This window comes from Cavia porcellus, unplaced genomic scaffold (assembly GCF_034190915.1).
Source record: "Cavia porcellus strain 051 isolate PalLab524CR breed Dunkin Hartley unplaced genomic scaffold, mCavPor4.1 scaffold_31, whole genome shotgun sequence".
NCBI classification, from domain to species: Eukaryota; Metazoa; Chordata; class Mammalia; order Rodentia; family Caviidae; genus Cavia; species Cavia porcellus.
In genome coordinates, this window is record NW_026947514.1 from 33,759,609 (window position 1) to 33,773,531 (window position 13,923).

Consider the following 13,923-nt stretch of genomic DNA (forward strand, 5'->3'; position numbering starts at 1 on the left):
CCCTCCTGGGTGAACTTATTCACCTGAAACCATCATGAATCTATAAACAAGGTATAAGAAAAACTCAGTTGGAGATTTAACTCAGCGGCATAAGCACCTGCCTGGCAAGCACAAGGTCAGGAGTTTGATTGCTGGTTAACTCAGAGGGGTATAATTGGAGGAAGAATCATTCCTTCAAGTTAGCAGTGTCTCAAAATGTATATATGTATTTTTAGAAAAATCAGTATATGAATGTAAATTTAGGCAATTAGAGAAGAAAGATAGGTCTCCAGTTCAAGTCCGTAGCTGAGGGTAGTATCAGGGCAGATCCCTAAGAACTACCCATTTGATCCAGGCAGCAGATTCCTTCAGAGTGCCAGATTCTGAATCTGCTGCTCTTAATAGCCCAACTCAGGTTGTCACCCAAAATGACACATGTATTTCATCCTTAATATTGGAGAAGCTAAATTGCAGAAGATATTAAAATACTGAGTTTCAGTACCTGAAAGCACCTCATATTTTCTGCATCCCCTCTTATTTCATCTATTTCCAGGTCGGCGGCTAGACCAAGTACTCCCCAGTGCTGATGGCATTCGAGGGTTTCCAATTGTTCTTCAGCAAATTAGTAAGATTCTTAATTACCCACTTGTGGCAACTGGTCAAGCGAAGTCAGGTAGGTTGCCCCTTCCCTTTTTTTTTCCCCTCCTTGAGTTGGACCATTAGATGGGCAACAGACTTGACTTCATCTTTCTTTGTCTGTTTTTCATAGAGAGTGTGGAAGAAAAGGGAGGAGCCCCTCCCCGGTGCAGCATCACTGAGCTGCTTCAGGTGTGCTGGCCCAGCTTGACTGAGGACTGTGTTGCCATCCATACCACTCTCTCGCAGCAGCTGGAGCAGGTCCTTCAGTCACTGAGAGAGGCACTAACACTGCCAGGTACGGGGCTGTCTGCTTAGGGGCTCATGCAGACTGGGGCTCAGCTTCTGAGCTGAAACTTAGAACTCCATACTGGGCTCCAACAGCCCTTTAGTTAGCCAGGTCATAGCTCAAAACTGAACTTTACCTGTGGCCCCTCCTCACATCGAATGGATGGCTAACAGTCCACTGGCCTGTACATGTTCTCATTCCTGTTGAAAAGTATGCCCAGCAGTTGCTTGATAAATACTGATCAAACCCTTGCAAGAGATTACTGTGCGCTTCATAAGCTATTTAATCCTAGAGGAGCCAGGGTGAAAACCCAACTGTATGTCTTTGATTTGTTCAGACTCAAAGTTCTTCCTGACTAGGAATTGCTTATCTAGATAACCAAATTAGAATTTTATGTCTCCCTTGCAAGTACAGTGTCCAAACTACATGGTACCCTGTGCATTATATAATAGTCTTAGTTTTACATATTGGCTCAGAAGTTGACCCAGTTCTGAGTGCACAGACTAAATCCTGTGTCCCTTCCTCCACCATAACCCCTCTCAGAGGCCAGGAGTACTCCACTTTCTTCCCTGGTGGAGCAGGCATCTCAAAACACTCCTGAGGCCGAAGCCCACCCTGTGTACATCCAGACTCAGCTCCTGCAGAAGAATCTGGGCAAACAAACCTCAGCAGGCAACAGGCAGACTGACTATTTGGGCAGCTTCTTCAGCTACTGTAGCACCTTGGCTGCTATCCTTCTTCAGAGTTTGAGCTCTGAGCCTGGTAAGTAACAAGAAAGAGAAAACAGAAGTAGAGCTGGCCTGTAAGTACATAGTACAAGGAAAAAGAATGGCAGGCTATTGAGAGATTCTGGGATTTAGCAGTAGCCAAGGATACTTATGTATTGTTATGCTAAAGACAGTTGTACAGCACATGGGAGTGCTCAATAAAATCTCACAGAATTAATGACTCATAACTATCTCTGTCAGACCTTAGGTCCGTTACAGATTTGAAGACCTAATAGAGGGGCTGAGTTTTTTAAATGCCATATTCTTATCTGAGTGCTCAGAGCAAGTACAGTGCAAGCATATATAATCTGAAAATTTGAAATTTTAAATGTTCCAAAATCTAAACTTTTTTGGAAGCCAGCCTGATGTCATAAGTGGGAAATTCCACATTTGACAGCTTACAGTTAAAATACATTGCATAAAATTATCTTGGGGCCACGTGTATAAAATGTAAATGAAACAGAGGAATTTCGTGTTTGGACTTGGGTATCCTCCCCATGATGTCTCATTATGTATATGCAAATACTCCAAAATCCGAAATATATCTGGTCTGAAGCACTTTAGATATGGGATAGTCAACCTGTAGAGCATGCAATTCATTCAAGTTGAAGTGAATAAGAGTCAGTTCCCTATGGCTGGACCTCCCACTAAATTTGTCTAGGTTGGAAATCTTTAAAACAGTGGTAAGGTGTAGAGACCTTTGTGATCAGGTCTGTTTGTGGTGAGGGTCATGTTGAGAATGTCCGTTACCTAGCATGAATCACATCAGAATTCCCTTTACCTGGTTCTCCATGTTGTCTTCATGTACTTTTTTACTGATCTTGGGAAACGAGGTTCTGAAATGTTACAGTCAGTAGCATAAACAAAGGTCAATTTCTCTACCTTTGCAGAGCATGTGAAGGTCAAGGTAGGAAATCCCTTTATTCTCCTGCAGCAGAGTCCTTCCCAACTTGTGTCACACCTCCTGCTTGAGAGACAAGTTCCCCCAGACAGGTAGGAAGCACCCACATGGGAGGTGGCAGATCACTTCCTCAATAAAGCTTCACTGGGTTGTGCTTGGGGTCACGAATGACTTTGCTCTTGCTTTGTATTTTATGCAGTGTGTTAAAATTCAGTCTGTCTTTTTCTCTCTTACTACTGCTAACACATCCGTTGCAAATACGAGGGTAACAGATGAACCTTTACTTATATATAGGGCAAAAATCCAAACATTGGATAACAATACTTGTATAGGCTGTAAGACAGTAAGCATCCTCAGGGATTGTTGGTGGGTTATAAGCTGGTATAACCCCTGTAGGATGGCCAGGTTACAAACTCATATTCCTTTTGATCTAGCAGTCCATGTTGGGGAACTTACCCTGTAACTTTATTGTACATATGAAAAGTGATATATATACAGAGATCAGAAAACCCCCACTATTCACTAATAGACAAGTTAAGTTATGGTTAGTGCACATAACGAAATGCTGTAAGAAGTCATGGGGATCCTTTCTGTAGACACATTATTAAGCATAAGGCAGAGTTGTATGTCTAATAAACTCAAGTGTGGGTGTGTGATAAAAAGAAACAGACCAGGCATGGTGGTGCCATACTTAGGAGTCTGAGGCAGAAAAATCACCATAATTTCAAGCCCATCCTGGGGTTCATAGTGAGTTCAAGGCCAGCCTGAACTATATAACAAGATCCTATCTCAAAACAAACAAACAAAAAAACCCTTACTGCCAGGCATTGTGGCACCTGCCTGTAATCCCAGCACTCAGGAAGCTGAGACAGGAGGATTGTAATGAGTTCGAGGTCAGCCTGAGCTATATAGAGAGACCCTTTCTTTATACAAAAACAAACAAACAAAAAAAAAACAAACAGCGGGTTCAATCTCCAGTACTGCAAAAATAAAAAGAGGGGAACAACTGCTTTTATTTACATTCGCTGTGTAAGCATAAAGAAATTGTAAGGTTGTTGATGATGTCTGGTCCTACATACTCTTGCTTTTCTCCCTCTAGGCTGGCAGCCCTTCTGGCCCGAGAAGGTCTCAGTCTAAGTGTGCCACAGGTTATTGTCAACTGCTGCTGTGAGCCCCTTACCCTTTGCTCCTCTCTGCAAAGCCAGCAGACATCATCCCTCCTGACCCAGCTGGGTATCCTGGCCCAGCAGTACACCTCCCACTTCCTGGATGACTTTCCTCTTTCTGCACCGAGCTCCCCTAGGCCAACTGAGAATCCCACATCAGAGAAGAAGCACTGCTCCAACCCAAAGGACTCATTATCCCCAGGCCTCACCTCCTCTGCCTTGGCCTTCCTTAAATCCTGCTCGAAGCTACTAGCTACAGTGGCCTGCCTTGGGGCTTCCCAGGGGTCAAAGGTCAGCAAGCCCAGCTTATCATGGAAGGAGCTTCGTGGACGCAGGGAGGTGCCTCTGACTGCAGGGCAGGTAGCCCAAGAGTGTGAGCATCTGCTGGAACAGTTCCCTAAACTCGAGGCCTTCCTCTTGGCTGCCTGGGAGCCTCTCCATGGGTCATCTGAGCAGGGCAAGAGTCTGGCAGCCAGTCTGTGTGGTCAAGCCAATCTCTCTACTGTGCTCTTGGGCCTGCATTCTCCCCTTGCCCTGGACGTGCTCACCAAAGCCTTTGAGGAAGCTCTGGTGGCCAGAGATTGGCCACGGGCCCTTCAGCTCATCGAAGTGTATGGGCGAGATGTGGATGGTCTGAGTGACATAAGGGATGCAGTCCTGAGCTGTGCAGCAGCATGCGGTGAGCAGAAAGCTGTGCCTTTGCTTTTCACTGGTAGTAACAGTAGTATTTAGCATTCCCTGTGAGTTTATCACCACATGTAATTCCCATAGTTGCTCTAGAGAAAAATGCAGGTAATCTCATTTTATGGAGAGGAGACCAAGGCTTAGAGAAGTCAGGGAATTTGCCCAGAGTGCTAAGTGGTGGAGGAGCTTAGAACCCAAGTCTGTCCGACCTTAGAATGGGCATCTGTAACAGTAATCAGTGCGCTCAGTCCTGCTTATCAGAGTCATTCTCAAATTCCATGAACAAGTAATCTGGGTATCACCCTTAGAAGCCCAGAATAGAGTTGAAGCTAGGATCACTTTAAAACAAGGGTCAGTGAACTCTGTAAAGTCTTTGTACACTGTGCTTAAGGTCACGTGGACCTTAAAGATCTTCCAAGCCCCTATTTTATGAGATCAAACAAAGCCCACTCTTCAGAAGTAACTTGGAATTTCAAACCTGCAGTGCCAGCTTTGCTGCCTCTGAGCATCTTTTTTTGTCTTATAGACAAAGAGGGTTGGCAGTACCTGTTTCCTGTGAAGGATGCGTCTCTGAGAAGTCAGTTGGCCTTGCGGTTTGTGGATCAGTGGCCCTTGGAGTCATGCCTGGAGATCTTGGCCTACTGCCTTTCAGACACAGCTGTCCAAGCAGGACTAAAGTCTGAGCTGCAGAGGAAGCAGGTGGAGCTTCAAGTATATCAGAAGGTATGGGCCCTAGCATCAAGAGAAGGAAACAGGCTTCTCCCCCTGTGACAGACATAGGCCAATTCTCATGTGATTGAATATTTTAAGAAATACTTAATCAGAAAATGTTGGTGGTGCATGCCTGTAATTCTAGCAGTAGGAGAGAGTCTGAGGCAGAAGGATCCCAAATTTGAGCCTAGCCAGACCAATTTACCAACTAAATTTTAGCAAGATCCTGTCTTAAAGAAAAATATTTTAAGAAAAGAAAAGCCAGATGTATCATATGCCTATAGTCCCAGTACATGGGAGGCTGCAAGTTTAATGCAAAGCTACATAGTAAGTTCAAGAATCAAATAACAAGATGCTGTCTCAAAACTTAAAAACAAAAAAAAGGAAAAAAGTACTCAGTATAAAGGTCTTGTGACCAATCCCTGCCCCCCAAAAAGAAACAAATCTAGACCTGACTTTTGCTGTGCATCAGGCTTCTGTTTTTTTTGTTTGTTTTTCACAAGTACTTCAGGTGGGTCTTCAACTCACTATGTATTCCAGATTGGTCTTAAACTCATAGCAGTCCTTCTGTCTCAGACTCCCAATGCTAGGAATACAGGTGTGCACCACCTCGCCCAGCTCAGGCTTCTATTTTTACATAAACAAAGAAGGTCTCTTATCTGTCTTCTGTGTTATTTACTCTCATTATTTTAATTTGCATCAAGCAAGGATAATAATAACAAAATTAAACTGGTGTTCTGCAGTCTTTAAAGGTTTCAAATGTATATCTGAGCTTCATGTACGTTTTATATATAGTATGTCTTAAAGACAAATTGGAGCTAAAGTTTCAGTAATTTTAAAAGGATGCATGGCTGTGACAATTGTGAAATTAAAATTCTTGTGGGATTCGTGTCATATCCAAGCTGAAGAGGCTCAAGGGAGCTGTCAGGAGGCTCAGCCACATGACATGTATATAATATATGCTCATCTCCCTGGCCCTATGGAACAGAGCAGTCTCCAGCGTCACCAGAGAAAATAAAATTCACAGTGGAAAAGGTTTTTCTTTTCACACTTCTTCAGCAATTTTCATGCAAAACTAAAATGCTGCAAGTAAAGTGATTCACAAATTGTTCAACCCAGGAAATTCTCGTGGGCAGAGATGGGCAAGCTTCAAGCCTTTGAGAACTCTCTTCACTAGTGAAAGGCCCTGATCCTGGCCTGTTGTTCAGCCTTTTTTTCCCTCAGAAGTTCAGTCTCCACAAGAAGCAATATTTGCCATGTTTGATCTCTTCTTCCTCTTTCCTGGCAGGGAGCCTGATTTGGGGCAGAGATCCCTTGAAACATCAGAGACTTGTTCACAGAGGGAGAAGCAGTAGTGTGATTTGATTGATTTTCCTATCTTTCCTTAGATTCTGGGCTTGCAGGAACCTCCAGCATGGTGTGACTGGCAGACCCTAAGGAGCTGCTGTGTTTCGGACCCATCATCTGTCATGAGCATGATTCTAGAAGCACAGGTACCATTTCCCTTTTCATCCTCTACAGAGCTGCAACTCCATAACTGGTTATGTGGACTCCTTTCTCTGCGTCAGTATCCACATTTTTATAGCTATGCCATATTGTTTTCCCTTTTCCTTAATAGTGAAACTTGACAATTATCTTGATCAATTTCGTTATTCCTGAGACAAAATATCCGCCATCCACAGCTTAAAGGAGAAAAGGTTTATTCTGGCTCATGGTCAGCTGGATGCAGGGTAGAAATGGCATGTGGGAAGGACTTTGAGGAGGAAAGTGGCTTGTATCCTGTCAGCCAGGAAGCAGAAAAGAGAATGGTGGAGCCAGGAAGAGATATCAACATTTCCATGTCATACTCTTAGTGACTTGCCTCCTAATAGCCCATGACCTGTGAATCCATCAGATGACTAATCAGCCAATAAGTGTAGCTCCCTCAAGCTCCAGTCACCTTCCAAAAACACATGAGACTTTGGGGGAACATTTCAGATCCAAACTATAACACCAACATACAGGTAAGTGTACAAGACATTACAAATGCCACTTTTGTTCTCTGACCCCTGCATTCATATGTGAGATTTTCTACACTGTGTACTAGGCACAGAATGTATACCTTGAGTGAGATTTCCTTGTCATCATCACCTTTATTTAGATGATATCAAATCCCTTTTCAAATCAGTTCATTGATCCTATTGCTGTCTATACTTCACCAACTTTTTTAGTCCAATTTTTCACATTTTCCCTAAGGATGATATCCCACTGTTTCAGTATTCATGTTTATGATTAGAAATGAATGTGAATTTCTGTCCTTTGTTTATTGGCCATTTGAGTGTTAACTAAAATTTTATCTGCCTTTTAGCAGCTGATATACCATAGTTCAAAATGTTAAAGGTCATTCACATTTTCATTTGTTTAGTAAACAGTTACTGAATGCAGCCAGTTACTGTGCCAGATGGTGGTAAGACAAAGATAATTCATTTCATTTCATGCCCTGGAGTGACCCACATTTTACAAGAGTGATATAAGATGCATCCTAAGGTGCTTGCAATATAATTCAGGTGACAGATCATGGGAGCTCAGGCAGAGCACCTGACACAGCCTGAGAAACAAGGAATCATCCAGAAGGTTTCCCAGGCAGAGGTGTGGACAGGGCATTGCACATAGAACCATTTGGGGATATTTTGGCCAAGTCCTGGGATTTCCATTCCCTGAGACTTTAATGTAGTTAGTTTGTTAGGGGATGGTGGAAGAGAAGGGAGATAAGACAAGATGGAATCTAAACCCTTCCCCATGTTTGCTCAGCATATAAATGGTTGACAGAATTTTTACTTCATTGATAATTTTTTAAAATAGGAAAATTTTTTCAATTAAAACGTTTTTTTTTCTTTTCGGGATACTAGGGGTTGAATTCAGAGCCTTCACACCAAGCTGCATCGCTAGTCCTTTTTATCTTTTTTATTTTGAGAGAGGGTCTCGCTAAGCTACTAAATTGCCTAAGCCGGACTTGAAATTACAATCCTCCTGCCTCAGTCTCCGGAGGGTTGAGATTAAGATTTGTGCCAACAAACCCAATTTTTAAATTGTTTAGGTGCAAAAGATTGAATCTAGGGTCTTATGCATACTAATCAAACCCTATGCCACTGGGCTACATCCCCAACTTCCCCTCACCCTTTTTAAAAACATTATTTGGAGACAGGTTCTTACTGAATTGCCCAAGCTGGCCTAGAGCTTGCAGTTCTTTTGCCTCAGCCTCGCAGAGTGCTGGGATTGCAGGTGTGCACCCCCCGCTTCTGTTCAATTGTTAAAAGTCTGACAGCACTAGGTTGTCACATTCGTGTTGCTAATGTCAGAGCTGAGCAAGTGCTATCACCACTAAATAGTCTCAGTTTTTCAGTCTCTTACTATTTCCCCTGGGCTGACAACACCGTCAACATATGGCATCTGCTTTTCTTCCTTATAGTAGAGCAAAGAGGAAAATGAAATTAGCAGTCAGCCTGCTTCGGTCAATCTCATACCTTATGTTGCTACTCTGGCCCTGTATGATCTCACTGTAATCCCGTCAGTATTGTACTTACCAAATGTTCTGGGGCTTGGTACACTTAATACTACTGAGAAAAATCAAACAAAAGTTGGAGAAGTGAAAAGCCAGTAAGTTGAAGGAATTGAAGCCATGTGTGTTTCCTTCCAGGAGTATGAGCTGTGTGAGGACTGGGGCTGTCTGTACCCCATTCCAAGGGAACATTTAATCAGCTTACATCAGAAACATCTTCTCTACCTTTTAGAGAGGAAAGACCATGACAAGGCTCTACAGGTAAGCTTCTGATTCTTTTCATTCTTCATCTGTGGCAGGATCAAGTTAGTCAAGTCCAATGGCTTTCTTCATGCTGAATCTCATGTTAAGTTTGCAGTCACAGACTTTCTCCTTGGCATCCTTCATGATCAATTATAGTCATCCTGAGCGAACAGATTCAGCCTTGCATTAGGTTCTAGTGGAGCAGCTGGCTCCAGGATTCCATCAACATGGTCCTACCAAAGCCATAGCTCCTTTCTGAAACTATGGAGTTGCTGATAAATGAATACAGAGAAAGGATTAGCCAAAATAAATAAACCTAAATTTTCCTTTCTCAGTCCAAACAAGGCTGGTCCAAGAATGCAGGCCTCACTTCCTACTCTTCTTTTGCAACAGCTCCTGCAGAGAATTCCTGACCCTACCATGTGCCTTGAGGTTACAGAGCAGTCCCTTGACCAGCACCCTAGCTTGGCCACCTCACACTTCTTGGCCAACTACCTCACCAGTCACTTCTATGGAGAACTAACTTCTGTGCGACACAGTGAAATTCAGGCACTGTACATGGGATCCAAGGTAAGAAGGGAAAAGGCTTTTGCGAAAGCATGCCTGATGGGGTGCTGCTGACCCCCTCCAACCTACTGTTTCAATGACTTTTCTGCCAGGTACCTACTATCTTTGGCTTGTGTTAGTCATACAATCTTAACAGGTAACCCTGTTAAGATTTTGTGAATCTTATCCTTACCTGGGATATATAAGACTATATCCCAGGTGAGTCTTCTAGGACCTACCATGCTCTTACTGCCCTACCTCCAAAGAGGATTTTACCTGAATTTCTAAAGTTTTCCATACTTTTTCATGGTGACAACTTTGTTATGGCTTCTCAATTCTGACCATGTATTAGAGTCACTTGGACTTTTGGGGGCAGAAAGGGGTGAGACAAGGTCTCTCTGTGTCATTCAGGCTGAACTCACTTTGTATCCCAGGCTGGCCTTGAACTCCAGACAGTCCTCCTACCTCAGCTTCCGAGTGCTGGGATTTCAGGTGCATAGGCCATCCCCTGCCTTCACCTGAACTTTCTTTTGGCAGGGGAAGTACTGGGAATCAAAGTCAGGACCTTGTGCTTGCCAGGCAGGCGCTACACTGCTCAGCTATACCCTCGGCCCCTTCACCTGGACTTTTAAAAATACCTGTAGTCAACCTCCTCCCCAAACCAGTTAAAACTTAGGGTAAGGACTGAATATCTTGCAAAGGGATTCTGGTGTGAGGATTTAAAACTACTGCTTGATAAAATAATCTGTACTAATAGAAAAGGGTTATCTGTCTTAGATGAAATAGTCATCTTAACTTTGCTATATAAACTGGGAAATGTTAATAAAAGAAACTACAAGCCAGAAAAAGAAATTCAGTGAAGCAGGATTTCAAAAGAAGTGGAACCCTCTTTCACTCTTCTAATTATTCTGACTCATAGGTGGATATACTGCCCCAAAATACAAAACAAGTGCCAGGGAAGTTGTGAATGTGAGCACTTGGCTGTCAGAAGAGATACCCTTTAAAAAAATATTTTTTTGGTGCACTGTATCTAAATTGGGGAACCCTTGAAAATTGCCAGTGAGCAGAACAGAACCAGTGAACCTATCTCATTCCTAGTGATGGTTATATTCATGATATACCAGTACACTAGATTTAGGCAGTCACTGGCATTACCTTGTGTTGCTCATTCTGAATAAAGCCTCACTTGGTAAGAATGATGACATTAACAGTCAAGTAGAGTTCAGCCACACCTGGCAGCCACACCAAGGGGTGAGCAAATTATTACCTCTTGACCAAATCTGGTTTTCAGCATGTTTCTCTAAATCAAATTTTCTTGGAACATAAGCAGTCCATTTATTTCTGTATCTGCCTGTTTTTGCTGTTGTATTGCATTGGCAGAGTATAATAGTTTCATAGGTTCTAAATACTATCTGACCTTTGATAGTAAAAGATTATCAACCCCTTGGCTAGGTGAAGGTAATCGACATATTTCTTCATTGCCACCTGCAGGATTTAAATGGGAGGAGACTCAGCCTTGCTTTTGTGTGTGTGTGTGTGTGCGCGCGCGCGCGCGCGCGTGTGTGTGTGTGTGTGTGTGTGTGTGTGTGTGTGTGTATGTGTGTGTGTGTGTGTGTGTGTGTGTGTGTGTGTGTCAGGGATCAAACTCATGACCTTGCGCTTGCCAGGCAGGCACTCACACCACTGAGCTAAGTCCCCAGCCTCAGCTTTGCTTTCTAAAAGACTCCTAGACAGTAGCTGCAATACTATGGGCCTTTTGATCTCTGGCACCCTACTCCTTCCCAGTTATTTGTGAACTACTGAAATTTATGAGCTACTTCTTTCTCTATGGATCTGTTCCAAAATAGGTTCTTCTGACCCTGCCTGAGCAGCACCGGGCCAGCTATTCCCACCTGTCTTCCAATCCCCTGCTCATGTTGGAGCAGTTGCTGATGAACATGAAAGTGGATTGGGCCACTGTGGCCGTGCAGACCCTACACCAGCTGCTGGCTGGACAGGAGATTGGCTTCACCATGGATGACGTTGACACACTGCTCTCCAGATATGCAGGGAAAGCCCTGGAACTCCCATACCCTCTGAGGGAGAAACGATCAGGTAACTGCCAGCATCCTAAATGGCTATTCTTTATGAAGAGGAAAATACCATGCCAATTCTTAGTTTTAATTTTCGCCTTGTTTATTATTTTGGGTTGATCAAGAGTGAAAAGAGTCTACTTGAGGAGAGAGAGTCCTTTCTTATGCAGAAGATAGGTCTTTTTTATATATCTTGGCCTTGGAAGAAGTAGGAAGCCAAACAGAATTAAAAGATAGCAGATAACCTTTGTACACATGACAGCATAAAGGGGAACCAAATGTGCTGGCAGTGATCTCCGTCCAGCTTTGATATAATGGGCTCTGAAGTGCCATCCTTTCTTATGGAGAGTATGTTTTATTTTCAGAGTTGCATCAGGTAGCATTTGTATGTGAGCTGAGACAACCTCTTCTAGAATGAAAGACATGAATAAGTATGGAAAGTGTATTCCCCTTTCCTCTGGTCATTTTTATATTTACTTTGTAAAACCTAGTGTCTACTCCATTATTGCATGTGCCTAACTTAGCTTTATTTTTAGGAGTTTAAGAAATATGTATATTCTTAGCTTAGAAGTACCTTTGTCATTTTCTTTATACCGGGTAAATTGGTGTGACAATCGGGAAAGCCAGCAGTACGTTGAATGAAATGGCCAGCACAGTGAATAAACATGCTTATAGTAGACAAGGATTTTTTTTACCATTTTCTCTCCCAACAGATTCTGTGACTTACCTTCAGGAAATTGTTCATCAAGCTTCCGACCCTGAGACCATGTCTAGATCACCATCAGTAGAGTTTGCTGCCTCTGCTACTCCTGGTAAGAACCAGTCCTGGGAATCACTCATCTTTAGTTAAATTTTGCTTTGTTCTGATTCTCTGATTCTTTTGCTCTTTCAGCATTTCTATTTACAATATTCTTATTGATTCTTTTTGTCATGGTTCATTCTAGACTTGTATAGCACAAGAGATTCAACATAAAATCAACTCTTATTAATTACACTATATATATAAAGTCTCTATAAATTAATTCGAACCATTGATCCACAGGGAAATACACACTCACATTTGACACTGGTTTTAAATCCTAAAAATAGTTCATCATACTAGATTTTGTTTTCTTTGTTTTTCAGAAGAGGCTTATGTCTGGAGTGCCAGAATTGGGATTCTGACTCCATACTTTGCCCTAGAACAAGACCTTCCTATACTATCTGCTCCTGCATTCTCTGGTCTCTGTCACATGAGAGCCGAGATGAGATACAGTGGGCCCTTAAGTGCCATCTTTTCTTACAGTGTATTATTGTCAGAGTCACATCAGATAGCATTTGTATGTGAGCTAACATGGCCTCTTATATAATGGAAGAAATAAAATCAATATGGAAAGTATCTTCCATTTCAAATGAGACCTAAGTATTGAGCAAGTCAGATTGTTCACTGCTATGGTCATGTCCATGAATGACCATGACACACTGCAGATATTCACATAGATTTTAGCAAACAGGGAAATTTACAAATATGGGAATTTTGACTGATGAAGATTGACTGTATTTAACCTTCATATGAATTCTGTTAACCTATATGAGAAACACAATCCTTAAAAGCTTCAGCCACATTTTGCTCCCCCTTTCACCACCCTGCCTATCCTGTCTCTAGCCCCTGAAAAATGGCTCACCCTCAGGAGTAGCCTAGCAATTGTTTTGCCAAATGGTCAAGCCAGCAGGATTGGGGGTGGGAGGCTTTTTTTCTGGGTTCTATTAATAGTCACTTTTTTTTTTTTCAGTTCTCTTTTTCTGTAACTAGCCAAAATTGGTGTACTAAATGAAAAAAATTTTTTTTCCTTAGCTACTGAAAAGCTAAGACTATGCTTTGGCATTTGGTGGCCATGCTTTGAGAATTAGCCATGCTTTACAATGTCTAGCAGACCTGAGGGGAGGACCCACGCTTGCCGATTGTATGAGCAACTTCATGCTCCTGCATAAGGCAACCTGAGTAGCTTTGGCGCGCGCGTGTTTGTGTGTGTGTGTGTGTGTGTAACCTTTTTGTTAGGGAAAGTTTGCAGTGTACAAAAGAAAGAATGTTATACTAAAGCCTTCACACTAGTCACCCAGTTATAAAAATTATCATCACATGATGACCATTCTTGTTTCATCTGTACCTGCATCTTTGTACTGAATTATCTCACATGTATCATTAATTTGTAAATGTTTCAGTATAAATTTCTAAATGTAAGGACTTTTATTTTTTAAAAATATTATCATACTTAAAAACTAATAATGATTCCTCATTACTATGAAATACCCAGTTAATATTCAAATTCCCCCAGTTGTCTCAAAAAAGATTTTTTTATGATTGCTATTTCTAGAATGAAAATCTAATAATATACATCATGGCATTTGGAT

General features: G+C 42.2%; 1 protein-coding gene across 4 annotated transcripts in view; it reads left to right on the plus strand.

Annotated features, from left to right (window-relative positions):
* The window catches only part of Zfyve26 (zinc finger FYVE-type containing 26), a 62,945-nt gene that overhangs the window by 26,167 nt on the left and 22,855 nt on the right, over positions 1-13,923 (plus strand). For all 4 annotated transcript variants that reach the window (XM_063241188.1, XM_063241187.1, XM_003472367.5 and 1 more), the window contains 11 exons: positions 533-652; positions 749-913; positions 1,448-1,666; positions 2,562-2,664; positions 3,672-4,417; positions 4,949-5,145; positions 6,522-6,626; positions 8,810-8,932; positions 9,308-9,484; positions 11,308-11,554; positions 12,246-12,344. In XM_063241188.1, coding sequence (XP_063097258.1) covers positions 533-652; positions 749-913; positions 1,448-1,666; positions 2,562-2,664; positions 3,672-4,417; positions 4,949-5,145; positions 6,522-6,626; positions 8,810-8,932; positions 9,308-9,484; positions 11,308-11,554; positions 12,246-12,344 — 2,301 coding nt within the window. The remainder of the gene's footprint in view (positions 1-532; positions 653-748; positions 914-1,447; positions 1,667-2,561; positions 2,665-3,671; positions 4,418-4,948; positions 5,146-6,521; positions 6,627-8,809; positions 8,933-9,307; positions 9,485-11,307; positions 11,555-12,245; positions 12,345-13,923) is intronic.